Genomic DNA, 16,318 nt, shown 5'->3' with positions numbered 1-16,318 from the left:
TAAAGAGATTCACACATTTTAAAATCTAGTAACTATAAAGTTTTTCTTTGTTTTCATAAATAAAAGCAGCCACTTGTTACATTTTAGAAAGGAATGCCTGAGAAAATGGACAATGCTTTTCTTCCTAGAATAAACCTACTTCTAAATCCTTAAAGCCCAGTGCAAGGCCATGATGATAACGTAGTTCTGTCCTTTTGCATTCATAGCAACTATCAAGATTTATTACCCTCTGGAGTTAATATTGACCCCAGCTCTAATTCCCTTCAGACAACGAACCCATATGTCCATTTTTGTTTCTTTGCCTATAATATCTCTGTGTACTCCACCTGTATTTTAGGTAGATTGACAACACGGATATTCATGTATGCTGTTAGTATAAAATTATTTTCTCCAAGGAGGCTCTGCCCAGAGACCTAAGATAATGGAGGTTTTTTCTTTTTAAAGTGTTTAAAGATTATTTAATTTTTACATAGTATGAGATGGTTCTAATTGGATTAAAAAAGTGATAAATTTATTTTTTCCATTACACCATATCTACTATCAAAAATTTAATAATCTAGTAAACCAAAAAGACAGAAAACCAGCCTACCCCTGTAAAGTCTATGACTCTGCCTGTAATGAGACAAAAAATGCAGGGAGAAATATATACCTATGTCTATATTTATACCTGTATCTATCAATGCCTTATTATTAATCATTTTTATTTACATCTGGATTTACAAGGTTCTCCAAAGAGGAACCATTCTAAAATTCTATCAAAATTATTTAGCCTCAAAAACAGAGTTACAATTTTTTTTCAGACTAGCTCCACAAAATATGCGGGGTGAATTCCTGTGATATTAGACCACTGAAGAATTTTGAGAAGTTTTTATGACACTTTTACTCTTTTTATGACCAATCCACTCAAAATGACAGACTCCAGAAACCACTCACCAAGCCCTCGGTGGGAGTCAGGCCCCGATCCTGATCCTTGTCCCGGACTCCTCACTGTCATTCAAAGCTTTTAGGAATTATATAGGAATAATTCATAAATGAACATAATAGGCAATCCACAATGTTTTTAAATCTATACTATAAAAATAATGTTCGTGCCATGTAAATTGCCTTAAAATATATTATACATATAAAATACTATGTTAAAATTAAATATAATGTCAGCTGTAAAGGTGAAAAAGGAGCTAACTAAAAATTCACAAACAATCTTTTTTCAGATTTTGTGTTTTTTCTCTTCAGCCAAAAGCCTCAAGATTCACTTGCAGCAGCCTACCTCTTCATTTATGTTGGATTGCTCTTTAAACATTAGAATATCTTGTAATAAATAATAAGTTAAAGATTTCTCCTGACACAAGTCATTGTTGATTTCACTGTTATAGGGAAAAGGCTCTAGGGCGGCAGATAAGGCTGTTGCCATGGTGATGAAGGAGATACCGAGGGAGGAGTCTGCTGAAGAAAAGCCCCTCCTTACTATGACATCACAGGTGGGCAGACCCATAGGGTTGCTGTAGGAAGCTGACATATGTTAATATATCAGACATTTTGATTTTTAACTAGCAAAAAAAAAAAACCAAAACATTAACTTGAATCAATTTTTTTAAAAGCACAGTTTCAATGAAACAATTATACAATATAAAATGAAAACCAAAATTGCTAAAAAAAAGGAAAATTCCATCATTTAGTTATTTATTTGTGAATATTAATTTTCATTACTCAACTTTAGTTTAAAAAATGTATGTGCAAGGAAAACATGTTACTTCTTTATAAAGGAGTCTTATTAACAACTTTGGGAAATAAATATTAAGCTAATCATACATTTGAAAAACAACCAAAAAAAATCAAATTCCTATGAATAAATACAAGTTATATTGTATACATATGTCAGTTTACCAGTAGAATATCTAAATTTTCTTAAATGTTAAATATATTTATGCTGTGACTATGCATAATGCATATGTGTCTATACATATTTATGTGGATAACAAATTTACAGGAATGAGCCAGAAGTTCCTGAGTCCCCCTGCAGAAAATGGCGTCTGTGACCCCTCTGATGCTTAGTGACCTTGACAACAAAAATATCTCTATTATCAGCACATGAGGGCCATTTTCAGCATTTATTATATCAAGTATAGAAAAAAAGCTTGTGTTTCTATGCAAAGACATGCTGAGACTGTGAATCCTGTATGTCCTCAGGGACTTTTGAAACACCCTGTAAAATCCACATAAATATGTATAATATATTCATCACCACTCTGTGGAACTATCAGTTTTAAATTCTTAAATGAAAAATATTTTTACTTGCATTTATCTTATAACTTAGATTAGATTGTTATCTTAAACATTTCTTTTTTCCATAATGCAGTAGTAAATGCAGTGATTCAGTTCCAATTATATGAACATGTCTAGAATCAGAAAAATGTCCATTTACAGTCCTTATGAAAGGTATTTATATCAAAAGCTAAATTATGGCGACCTATTTTTAGAATATCATCGGATCACATCCCCAGCTGCTGCCAACATGTGTGGTTTAATTTTATTCCAAACACTATGTTGTAAGTAATGGAAATTATAACAACATATAACATCAAACTTGAATATTTTAAAGAGTTATTAATGATTCCCAGGAGTTCAGGATAAGTTTCATGTTGTGAGTTTTTTATCCACGAAGAAGAGATGCTTCCCAATGACACAGTAGTAGTTGGAAAGAAATTTGCTTGATATTTACCAAGGTCTCCATTCTTTACACATCTTTCACGGTAAAATACGCACGGTTTCACATTGATCTCCTGCCCTTTGTAGAATCCTTGTTCAAAAGATTCAGTCTGTAGTTTCTCAGAGAAATGCTAAGGGAAGTGGGAACCACTTTGTGGGTAAGGACAGAGCCACACACATCAGTGGATAAGACCTGCCCAGTTTGCAGTTGGCATAGCTGCGCTACAACAGAGAACTTCAGGACATAACAATTCAGGACAGGCTCTAGGCCCCAAAATTATTTTTTCCCCAAAACCATGCATTGGTATGTACTTCCCAGTAATCCTTTCCAAATGTCCAAAATTATTATCAAACCTAAGCAGGAATTTAAAATTTAATGCAAAATAATATTTTTAATTTAGAAAAAATTGTGATTATTACCATTTTTTCACATTCAGGACATTTGTGTGTACCAAGTTCCTTATTTAATCCCTGTCTAATGTTGCATTAACTGTTTTTGAAGTATTAGTTATTGCATGAAGATTATATAATGCTTTCTTTGATGCATCATATTCTTGTTGCATACTGGCTAGTTTATGAATCAGCGAACAAAGTTCTGATTCATAAAATGTAATGCACCTGTTGTATTGATAATTTTATGGAGTTAATTCAGTGAGAGCTGTGATACAATTATTTCTCAGTCAAATGCAGTTTTATTAGTTGATATACTTTTTCCACTGTACACAAGTGGCTTCCTCCCTGCTATGCACCAGTGGCGTGGTGCACAAGCCAAAAAGCAGCAGAATGATCTGAAAAAGTGAGTACTCTTCATGGCAACCACAGCATCCAGTCCGTGTACCATACCACATTCTTACTCGTGGTCCTGTGAATGTATGAGTCTCTTGAAACATGTTTGTCCCAGTGTCTTCTGTAAAGCAAGCCCCTTACGACATAGTGCTACATACTGCTGAATACATTGACTCATCTTCATCACTAGTATGTCGATGCCAGCTGCTCATTGACAGGTTTCAGATATGTCTGAAGCTAATTGCTGCTCTCTCAATAATGTCCCTGGGACAATTACAATGGACAAAATACAGATTAAGTCCTTGAAACAGAGTTCCTAACTTGTTTTGTAAATCTTTATTCAACAGATTGTAAGGGCTGAATAATTTACATTGAAGCATTTTTTTGTGTGTTGTGTGATTACTACAGTCACTTTGAGAGCCAAACATATTCCAGTGAAGTCATTTATAACACATTGAATAAATTGAACAAAACAGAAGACTTGGCCAGGCGACCTGAACTCAGAGATGGCTGAGCCCCTGAGAATTGCTCTTTTTTGTCTGTAGTAACAAACAATACGTCAAGCGCTTCAAAGGAGCTCAGGTTCATGCCAAACTAACACCTTAAGTCAAACAGTATGTAAACAAGTGTGCACTGATGGAAAGATTGAAGGCAAAATAGGGGAGTCAGCAAGTCTTTGAAGAAAAAGTTTCTCTAGACCTGTGCTGTCCGATGCAGTAGGCACTAGCCACTGTGGGGCTTGAGTACTTTGTAACTACCCCAAATTGAGATGTACTGTAAGTATAAAATACGCACCAGATTTTGAAGCTTCAGTCCAAAGAAAAATAATATAGCCCTGGCTGGTGTAGCTCAGTGTAACTATCACGTCAGGAAAATATTTGTAGTCGGTTGAGATTTAGATCAAGTCAGAGTTAAAAGTTATCACATGGTAGTCCTTTACAAGAAGACCCCCGAGACCCATACACTGTATAAACAGTGGGGTGGGGGCAGAGCCGTTAGTGCTATTAGCTCACAAGAAGTTAATTCTCTCCAGTGCCAGATTTAGCCCGGCAAAGCCAACAAAGCCTGAACACTTCAGGGACTTACAATAATGAGTTAGTGGTCTCGTCTTTTCAATGGATTTAGTCAGTTACCTTAGCTTTGATATGGTCATAATTTTGATGGGCATTGCACAGATTTCTAAATTTGGATAAGACTAATAAAGCCATAAACAAATAGTTCAATTACAAAATTATGAATGAAACCTACATAACAAATGACACATGCTTCAAATCAACAGTGTCTCAAATAATGAAAGCATGTCAAAATGCATCAAGATATACCTATTAAAAGCATATTTGTGTTTTTGTTTACATAGGAATAAAACAATCTTAATTTTTTTCTATTTAAATAAGATAAAAGACAAAGTATATTTTTATAATTTTTTAATCACTATTATAGATATGAGATATTTTCAGCTGTTTTTTAACTTACTAGCTTCAATGTTTTAACTTAAAATTATTCTTTAAGTACAAAAATATTTGGAAACAAAAGCAGAATATTTACTTTAAACTAAAACAACAGTTTGAGATCATCAATCTGAAGTGTAAAGTTATAGAATAGTGAATGATTATATTTTACAGACCTTGTTTTATCATATAAAATGTATTTTGGTTAGAAGTTAATTTGTAATGATATACATTACCACAAACTTGTAGCTGTATATTTTTAGTGAAACACACAAGAAATATATTGGTTAAAGACAAATAAGCTTAGATTTTAGTCACAAACAAGCTATAGAAACATATGCTGTAGCTTAAGTAACAGATAGTATTCAAAAGCAAAATCCTCTCCTTTCACCTTGGTTCAGTATTCCCCTGTAGCTTAGATCATATAATAATTTCATTTTTTAACATTGAAAGTAGAGAAACTGAAGTTGAACTAAGGCAAATGCATTTTTAGATAGTTTAAAAACAGACCATAACTCGCTAAAACTGGATGATACTGTCTGCATTTTGTTCATCACAAAACACAGTAGCGATATAAAGTAAAAACTGGTTTGGCCCTGTGGTGGCTAATATTAGCCACATCACCTGAGCCAGTCTAAATCATAAGTAAATTGAAGACATAGGACCGAATATTTCATTCACAACCTGTGATTACAAAGAAAGTGTAAGGTTCGATAGTCGTTTGAATTCTGAGTGACAAGAAGCCCCTCTGTGCAAGTTCTCGCTGATCTTCTAACTTCTGTTTCCTTTTGTCCGTTACCATTGACCGTGTAAGGGTTTTCCCTCAAAATCTCCAAATTCGAATCTCAGATTTAAAATCCCTGAGTGAGGTAGTAGTGTCATGTCTCGAACTGTCACTAGCCTCCTGTTGGCATGGGTCTATGTCCTTCTTCCAAGGGTGACGTGGAGCTGGCCTGTGCCTTTAGTTCAATCTTTCTCCTTAGGCATCCACTCTTTGCATTCCTGCCTTTTAACAGAAGCCTTGCATTTGGAAGTGTTCCTCTAGCTACGTCTAGGTTTCCAAACACTTAAGTGATGTGACAAGGGGGGGAAATGGACCTAGATTTGGGGTTTAAAACCAGTCAGGAAATTGGTAAATGTTTCTGAGACCCCCTTGCCTCTCTGTGAGTCGATCAAACCCAGTATGAAATTGAGGATGCCTATGCAATCATTCTTCTCACCATTCACCATTCAATTAAACTCTATAAAATCAGTCAACATTTATTAAACTGCTACTATGAGACACAAAAATTAAGTGGATAAAGTCTCTACTCACAAAGAGGTCACAGACTAGTGGGAGGAAATCAGGGAAAAGATGGGAGCGTGGAGGCGCTGTAAGAAGGCACTCACTGCCAGGCAAGGAAGGTTCCCAATGTGTAGTAGAACAGGATCCTGGAAGAGAAACAAGGATGTATCACCATTAAAAAGGCCTTTGAACTTATCTAGACATTGAGAAGAGAACCAAAGGAAGATAACAAAATTTTAAATGTAAACAAAGTGAGACATACGCCTTACCGACTAATGAAGTGGGTCACTTTAACTCAGTATGGTAGTCAGATTGGACCAAGATTGCCATTACTCCAACTCAGTTATTCAAAAAAAAAAAAAAATTGGAAACCTTTTGATTCACCTTTCGCTATTTTTATAACATCAATGTACTCTCTACCCAAAGGATGAAATATTGCAGGTTCATAAAGTATTTTTAAACTGAAGGAAGTAATTCTAAGAGAAAGACAGGCAGTATCCTATCAATGAATAATGAGAAAATATATGGTATACGATTTGGAAGTAAAACTTAGGGGAACTATTTGGGGGATTCTGTTTAGTTTGCAATTTTTCTTTATGACCTAAAAGATTTACTTATTCTCAAGTCACCACAGGAAAACCTTGAACTTGTTTGAAAATGCAGAGCAGGAGGCCATGTGAAAAGCTATTCTTACCCATCCAAATAAAAATAAAATTGGACTTAGTATGGTTAAAATAATGATTCCTAAATTCATTTGACTGAAGATACAGTTCAAAATTGGACTGTTTAAGATAGATCTTTTTATATCCTCAGTTTCTGCAAAGTCAATGCCCCATTTGGTAGCCATTTATTGAGCCCTTCTTATATGAAGACGTTCTATTTGAAGTTGTGAAGAGTATAAATATGAGTAAGCCATAGCCTTGACCTCAGAGTTTATGAAAAAGATTTCTTTATGGTATCTCCTGTTTTATCTTCCACGTGTCAATCAAAACCAAAAAACTTTCAGTTCCCAAATTACCTTTCCATGCTATCTTAAATCTGGCCCTTTATCTTCTTCACCTCTGAGTCCGACTACTATCCCCAACTCCAACCCCAGCATTTCCCAAGAGCTAGATTGTGCTGCAGCTTGAAAAATACTGACTCAGAAAGTAGTTTATGCCCTCTGATTCGTATCTATGGCAGAGAGCCACAGGAGCAGCTAAGTTCAAGGGAATTGGGCAGACACAACAACTGCATGGGTCCAGGTATGAAATGTGGTCAGAAACGAGACAGTAGGTGTGGAAGAGACGCAGACCTTATGCGGCAGAGGATTAGGAGAAGACTGGAGGAGCCAAGCCTTATCCTGGGCTCCCTGGCGTCTCTCTGAACAACCTCTTCTTTAGCTGAGAAAATCTGAGACTGCTAGAGATGCTTTCTCCACAAAATTAGTCTGAAGTGTGAAAGCGGTGAGAGACTCCAAAAACGGTCCTATTACCTTTGATAAAGCAGACTTGCCTGAAAGGACAAGCCTCTCAATTAATTGTGCTTTTTCCTTTGTTTTTCCATTTAGATATTTATGTGCACAAAGGTCTTACTTTCTAGAATTCTTTTTATCAAATGCAGACTACCATTTTTCAATGTTTACAACTAAAAGCATGGACAGAAACCTAACACCCTGGACTTCTAAAACTATAGATAATTTATGTCTGTTCTACAAAGACATAATATCCAAAGTAAAGAAAAAGTACATGGGGATTTTTGTGGACTATAACTTGTCTTTATATTAATAATTGATCTTGAAATCATGACTAAGAGAATAACTAAATTATCTTTAGTTACCTATTATTATCATCAGACTTCTTCAGAGGAATGATGTCTATCAAAGACATAGTTATGACATTGTACATACATATATATAACTTTTAAAGTTGCAGTCGTTATATTTACTTTTTGCACATTATGCACTTTAGCCAATAGATCTATGAGACCTAGAACCAGAGACCAAGTAATCAGAATGCCCTGAGTCCACACACGCCTGTTACACTAACTTGTTTGAGTACAGCGTGGTGCCATGTTTGATGATGACCTTCACCCTCCATGCATGTTTATAGCACAGCAGAACCCAGTCTCATTTGAAATGAGAATGACACAGCCTAGAGATTACTCCTGTGGCTAAGTCAGGACCACCACACCACTCTGGAATATCACACTAGATGGGTCATTACTCTAAGCACATATGGTTAAAAGGGCAAGTGCTAAGAAGAAATATATGTTGCTGTATGTGTCCTTTGAAAGTGCCTTCATACACAAAGTTTTTACATGAACAAACTATAAGTGAAATACAGGTCCTAGAAAACTAATCACATTTTCAGAAAAAGCATATGGGGAAGTTTACAGATTTAGAAGAACACACAGAATCACTGATGTTTAACCATTTCTTTACTTTATGGTATATTATATTCCATGTCAGTGCTTTCAACTACATTTCCAGGTAATAAAATTAACTTTTATGCCAGACAATATTATAAATCACTCCTAAACTCAAATAGACCATGGCATTTACAAAACTTCAAATATATTTTATCCCAGAAACATAAAAGGCTCATAGTCTCTCAACATTAAAAAATATTTCAATATAAATAAGAAGAATGATTCCCAAGACTGTTCAAATTCAGAAAACAAAATTTAAAGGCACTCAGAGTTTCATTTATTGGTTAAAGGAGTATCCCCCCCAAAAAAAGGCTAAGACCCAAAGAGACCTTGAATAATTTGATTCCTAGAAAAATCTGTGAGTCTTCAGACATAGTAACACTAAACTTATAATAATTGAAGAAATTTCTATCACTGTAACTTGACATTAAAAGGAAATGGGTGGTCTCAGGGCTTACTCCTTGATAATGTCCACATATGAATATGCATGAAAATCAAATTGCTAACTCTACGTCAAAATCTTAAACTCTAGAGAAGATCTGAGATTTATCCATGTTTAAATCATAGGATGAACAGGAATAAGTACCAGATGTGCCTCTTGGTTTTCAGTCCCCAAGTAATCACTAAATGTTTCCATATTCCTCCTTCAGTAATAATAATAGCATTGCATTTTTTTTCTTCTTACATTTACCATCAATTTTAGGTCTCTTGCCATCTTCCATAACCTCTGAGCTATAATATCACTGACACTGTGTTAAAGAAATAATGGAGTGAAAATTAGTAGAGTCACATAAAATATTTTGATTTGGTAATGTTCTAAAAACACTTCATTCGTTATTTTCTATGTTTCTTAAAATACAGCCTTGCAAAGAAGTATTTTTAAAATCTATATATTTTAGACACACCTTTTTTTATAATATGTATGAAACTAGATGGCTATGCCTATTTTAAGAAAGGCCAATATAAAATCTCCTGAATTTGAGAGTTACTTTAGGGATCAGCAACTTTTGCATCATAAGTATATTTTTTCTCTTAACCACAGAAGCAGAACTTAAGGAAGTCTGGATTCAAGAGGTGCAGAAGAACTAGTAGTAAATAGATACCCGCCATTGATAAATAAAGACCCTCAAAAAAATCAAACTGAAAGGTTTCTGAAATTAGAGAATAAGCCAGTGGGAAAATATAATTGAATTCACAGAAATCTGTTTTATGTATGGATTTTCACAGACATAGCTACTGGGTATGTAGTACTGTGACAGGACAGTTAATACAACGATATTTTGTACTTTTTCTAAATAACATTTGTTATGCACTACAGAAGCATTCCAAGGAAATGTAAGGAAGGGTGCGTGCCAGTAGGTGACTTGAGCTTTTTAAGAGGGGGAGAAAGAATACCCCCCACACACACAGATCTGTGTGCGTGCTGTTACCACAAAACACTGACTGACCAGTCCTAACCAGAGTGTGTCACCTCACAGTCTGGAGCCACTGTTCCAGGTCTCAGTAGGAGCTTATTGCCCGAGTGAAGAGTGGGACTGGCCCTTAGGAACAGTGATTCAATAGCTATCATTTCTTCATATTGAAGTTAGAGAATAATTCTAAAACTGTTCTAGGAGAAGGAACAAAGGCTTGAGCTTTAAAAATTGAAGTTGGCTGCATCAAAAATGTTGACAGCGCTAAAAGGCTCATTCCCCATCCCTTGGTATTTTTTTTCTTTCTTGTCCCTACCCCATTATTTATTGGTTTATTTATTTTTCGGTAGGCTTGCTATTCTCATTTTGTTGCAAGGCTGCATTTTAACTTGTCTGATTCTGCAGTTTAACATGCCCTTTGACACCTGTGTTCATTTGTTCTCAGCTGGTGAATGAACAGCAAGAAAGCAGACCCCTCCTGAGTCCCTCCATCGATGACTTTCTCTGTGAAACCAAATCGGAGGCAATAGCAAGGCCAGTAACGTCCAACACAGCTGGTAATTCTTTCACTTGTAACTGATTCTCAAGTACAGTTCATTTTCACTCTAGTAAAATAGACGATTCTTTTCTATAATTCATTTTACATGGAGGGTAATGTTTGCAAACAACTTAAACTTTAGAACATATACCATTCACCCTATGCCAATAAGTCACTTTTCATTATACTATAAGAAACTGTGATATATAGTACACAACCAAATTTGCTGGATATTAGCATGCTACTATTAGCAGTGAATCATTTTTCTCTGCCTATATTTCCATATTTACACCTCATCTCAAGTCACATCACATTAGGAAATCTTTAAAACAAAAGCATCTATTTCAAAGTAACATTTTCCAAGTTCTGGCTGGAAATACTTTATATGACAAAAGTCAAGTAATATAAAATTATAGGCAGCCCCTTCAATTGGATTGAAATGACAATTAAAATGTCCTAGAGACTTGGAATATTGTACAGACAATTTCATTTTCATGTCATGTAAATGAGTCACTCACTCCCTCTTAACAACAATTTATTTGTACGTTCTCCTGAAATTAAGCATACTCAGACAGTAACAATCACCTGCTAGGCACTAACAAGTATTCATCCAGTGAGGATTGTAGGTGCCACAGGTATGAGTCACACCTTCTCAAGTGCCCTCTGCACTTTCCAATTCTCATAGCTACTAAAACTAAGTCACTTAGGTAGGGCCCACCCTGGGGGAGCTACATAAGATTTGCCTCAAAAGCTGATTTTCCCTTTTTATAGCAGAGGCAGCCTTTCTGCACTGATCTCATTCAGTCAGCATTCATATTCAAAGGCATGTTGCTCAAGTAAGAATGAAAAAATGATGTTCAGAATCAGAGAGCAAAGGTTTGTTGGATTGCAGGAGAGAATTTAACAGAGAATGGATATGATAATCACACACCACCTTGTTAAATTCGTTCCACTTCCCCATCACGTCCCCAGCTTGCTGTTGTCTGGAGTATTTTCGTTACACTTTTAAGAAAATCACAGATGAAGGAAATTATGATTTTTTAAAAATGCTAAAAATTACAACTTCAAAAGTAATTAACATAAGAAAGAGGCACTATGTGGGAGTGTAGTCTACAGTCTTTGGGGTCAAAGTTCATGATTTCAAACCTCAGCTCTGCCACTTAGTAGCTGTGTCTTTGGGCAAGTTGCTTAACTAAATTAAGTCTGTTTCCTAACCTATCTAGTAATAGTAAGATCTAGATCTCATAGGTTACTTGGGAAAATTAAAGGAAGCAATCTAGGTAAGTACTTACCACCACGTGAGCTCTAACAGGTATTATCATTCTCGTTAGCCGTCAGCTGAAAAACAGTACATCCAGCACTTCCCTTTTCAAATGCATTAACTTTCTGTACATCACACCAACGCAATCATTTTCTGAACTCGGCTATCACTCTGAGTAATCAAGCAAATAAAATGGTGCTTTTTACATTTTAGCCAGGAAATTAAGTAAATTCACATGCTGTCAGATCAGATTCATCCTCCTTATCTGTGAAACTGGATTTCTTCCCTCCAAACCTGGAGAGCTACCCCAGAAGAATGCAGAGGAGGCTTGTGCTTCTAATTGCAGGGAAATCCCGGAGAACCGGGTGCACTGAGAAGTCCCGCTATTCTCAGAAAAGGTGTCAAGTATAGAATTCTCAGATCTTGATTCCAGTACCTCCGCACTTGCCAGTTCTAACTGATGCTAAAACTAAGTCACTTAGGAAGAGCCCACCAGAAAGAGCAACATGATATTTGACTCAAAAGCTATTTTCATGTTGGTTTTTCTAACATGTAAAAGAGAGACAGGTAAAATACTGGAGGAAAAATATCAAAAGTATGTATAATTTCTTACAATCCCAAAATCTGCAGTATTGCCTCTATATCGGTTCCTATGCCTGCCGTGGCAAAGTATCGCAAACTGCATAGATGAAACAACAGAAATTTATTGTCTCACAATTCTGGAACCTAGAAGTACAAAATCAAGGTCAGTAGGGCCATTCTCCCTCTCTCCTTGTGCTTGGGAAGGATCTATTCTAGGCCTCTCTCCTAGTTTCTGGTAGTTCCTCAGTTTGCAGCAGCACAACTCCAATCTTCGCCTGACATCCTTCCTGTGAGTATGTCTCTCTGCATCCAAATTCCCCCTTTTTATAAGGCCTCCTACTCCGATATGACTCAACTAATTATATCTCTATTGACCCTCTTGCCAAATGAAGTCACATTCTGAGGAACTGGTGGTTAAGACCTCAATAGATGAGGTTTTTCTGGGGGGACACAAGTCAATCCATAACACCCTTCAAAGTAGGGGGTCAGGAGAAGTGATATTTTGAGACGGATTTTTTTTTCTCAGCCTCAGCATTCAGTACATCTGGGTCACACAGATTTTTATCCTGAAGGAAGATTCTTCTGTGATAGTGTTTTTTAATCTTAAAAATATATCCTAGGTTAGCAACGCTATATTTTTTTTGATTCTCACCCGGAGATATGTTTACCGATCTTTCAGAGAGAGAGAGAGAGCAACATCGATCAGCTGGCTCGCATATGTGCCTCAGCTGGAGATCAGACCCTCAGACTTTTGGTGTATGTGAGGACGCTCCAGCCACCTGAGCCACCTGGCCAGGGCAGCACTATATGCTTTAATACCTAAGAAATATAGTTATTTTTTAATTATTACAAAGCCCACAATTTATATCTCAATATGCAACATCACATTATTACACATCTTTGAAAAGGAAATGTTTTAGTATTCAAACACCTTGGAAAGAATTCCAATTTGTTCCAATAATTTTATAGTTAAAGGTTCTAGGAAGGAGATAGAGTTGTCATTTACTATCCAAATTTTTAATAAAAATAGTAATTTCTAAATGAAACACTTGTCATTTTATAGAATACTATGAAATTACATGAGAAATCAAAACAGTCAGTGAATGTTATCTGTGGCATACCAGGCATTATGAACATCTTCACACTTAAAATGCATATTAAACACTCTTGGACTAAAGTATGGAAGAAATCTTGCTTCAGGCTTGTACCAAGTCAATCAAGTTGAACTTTGAAGAACCTTGTATTAGAAAGAGAGGCATTTTTACTGGGTATTTTCTTCCAATGAAAAATTCAAGTCAGTGTGCCACCATCTTGACATTTACTTAAATGTTTAAGGAATATAGTTCTTATATAAATTAACACAGAGTAAAGAAATATTTATCTCCTCCAAAGGTCAGTTAAATGATGAGATTTATTTCTACTAACCCTGAAAGAACATACCAATCTTCTATCCCGTAAGAGTTTTAAATTATCATTTTGTCTTCAGTATTTCAATTATCTTTTTTCACTTTCTGCTTGCTTTTTGCACTAGAAGTAACTTCTTGTCATCCAATGATGATAACTTCAAGCTGATCTCTTTTTTTTGCTATTAACATCCTAAATTGTCTTTAATTCATTTGTAATCTAGTATATACCTAATTCATTGACCTTCTCACACTATATCCATAGGAGGTAGGTAGGTCAATAGCATTGCTAATATCCCTGATTTTAAAAAGACAAATAAATATATATTATACACAGATGCATATACCAAATATTCTGAAAGTCACAACTCAATAGATATTTGAAGATACTGATTATATCATAGGACAGATAATTATTATAAAACTTGCAACAATAACTTATTGTCTGTATTCTCCAAAGAAAATCTAATATATGTCAGAGTATAGGAAAGACTTTTTTCTAAAACACAAGAAAAATAGGGCTTCTTGGTTTGCATTTGCCAGCCTATGTAATCTAAAAGAATTGTATCCATAAATTTGAGCCATTAGGTGGAAAGTTACTATACAAAGATTTCTCATGGTTTAAAATATAATAATCTCACTTCTTGATATGGGCCCATACACAGTACCTATTATATAAGAGATCCCTGTATATACGGGAAGAGGTACTCTTAACAAAGTTCACAATTCCACCACAGCCACCTAATTAAACATCTTAACTGCAAAATTAGTGTAATATTGGCAAAATGCATATTTATGAAGCCCAAGTAGCCATGAGCCAAATGGCAGGCCTCTGGTGAAAACTTAGAAATGTGGGAAGCAGCGTTAATTACACATTCCAGTAAAAAGGCAAAAGTTGGTTAAATTATTTAAGTCTAATTTGTCTATTTCACATCATTGGCAAAATCTTTCCTGAAATGACTTTGCTTTGTAGCCACTACATTAAAGAATAGGATGTTTTCTGGAATGCCAGGGTAGCTTAGAAAACAGAACAGAGATCCTACCAGCTCCTTGTGGCACATTCTGTGACTGCACCAGTCAGGGTTTTCCCAAGACTCATCCTCTCCGTCCATTCCACACAGATCTATTCCTTCAGGGAAATGCACTGAAACTCTGAGGCTCGTTATACTGTAGTGGCGCGCACAGACTGTAGTGGCCTTCCATGGCACCGCCAAAGCATCAAATCAGCGCTTCACCACAGGTGGTATTTGTTCTGTTGTTAGCAGCCTCGCTCCCAGGGCCCAAGTACTCCAGAATGCATTGACACCTCCAGTGCCCTCAGGGAGCCCTTCAGTTCAGGTGGGGCCGATCCTCAATCAGGCGTCCCTGAAATAGATAGAAACAAATACTTATGTATTCTATCTCCAGGAAATTTCACCCAATGAAAATAGGTTATCCCAAAAAAATTCTGAAATCTCCAACTACTTAAGTTATGCCTCAGACACCCCAACCTGCCAAAAAATTGGGACCTAAACAAAAAATAATCAAAGCCACATCAGCAGAGTCAGCTCATTGCCGCCAGGTCCAGATCAAGTCTAGAGAGGAGTGGACAAGAACCCAGACTTGGGAGGGCGGGGCCTGTGTTTGAATCCTCTTATGGACAATGTCCTACCAGGTACATTAGTTTCCTGTTCCTGCTGCAACAAATTACCACAAGTTTAGTAGCTTGAAACAACACAGATTTATTATCCTACGATTCTGGAAGTCAGCAGGCCTGAAATCAAGGTGTCGGCAGGGCTGCATCCTGCCTGGAGGCTCTAAAGGAGAATTCATTTCCTTGCCGTTTCCAAGCTTCTATAGGGTATCCAGGATTCCTTTGCTCATGGTCCCTTCCTCCATCTCCAAAGAAGCCAACATCATAATCTCCCTCTCTCTCTCCCTCTCTCTCTCTCTCACACACACGCATGCACACACACACGAACACACCACACTTGGACACATACATTTTTACACCCCACTATAAGAGGTGGTTATCTTAGTTTAAACACACAGATTCTGGAACCTAAACCTTCATATGCCTAAGAAAATCTTTTAAATTGGGTTAAGAACATCAGCAGAGCAGACACCCTCATCTGTGGCAAGCGATGTTATCTTTGAAGCCCATGTGGAACAGTGAGACCCTACATTTTTCATTCTTAGGTACACACACGTGCACACACACACACACACACTAAAATGTGATTTGTCTTCCTCCAAACAGTAAAAGGCAGCACCCATCCTTCTGTGCTTTTGAAACTGTGGTCCCTGGGGATTCTCCAGCCTCAAAGCTTTCTATACAACCTTCGCGCCACCCCCTTCGCCACCTGGGTAACAATTGGGCCTTTGTGTGTGCCATTACATTTGCTGGGAAAGAACAAAGGAGTGAGAGCTCAGAACCAACACTGGAAGTGCTGAGGACAGTCTGGAGGGGGAACGAATGTTACTGAGCCAAGTTTGAATCCACAATTCA

At 36.5% G+C, this 16,318-nt stretch overlaps 1 protein-coding gene across 10 annotated transcripts in view; it reads left to right on the top strand.

The window, feature by feature from the left end:
* Positions 1-16,318, top strand: part of PEX5L (peroxisomal biogenesis factor 5 like) — a 208,557-nt gene that overhangs the window by 128,692 nt on the left and 63,547 nt on the right. For 6 of the 10 annotated variants that reach the window (XM_045198348.3, XM_024563879.4, XM_053918116.2 and 3 more), the window contains 2 exons: positions 1,374-1,478; positions 10,492-10,603. In XM_045198348.3, coding sequence (XP_045054283.1) covers positions 1,374-1,478; positions 10,492-10,603 — 217 coding nt within the window. The remainder of the gene's footprint in view (positions 1-1,373; positions 1,479-10,491; positions 10,604-16,318) is intronic. The other 4 variants (XM_045198349.3, XM_045198357.3, XM_053918115.1 and 1 more) reach the window with 1 other exon arrangement.

The sequence above is a fragment of the Desmodus rotundus genome, chromosome 2 (genome assembly GCF_022682495.2).
Source record: "Desmodus rotundus isolate HL8 chromosome 2, HLdesRot8A.1, whole genome shotgun sequence".
NCBI lineage: Eukaryota > Metazoa > Chordata > Mammalia > Chiroptera > Phyllostomidae > Desmodus > Desmodus rotundus.
Note: the sequence above shows the minus strand (reverse complement) of the source record. Positions and strands in the feature narration are given on the sequence as shown.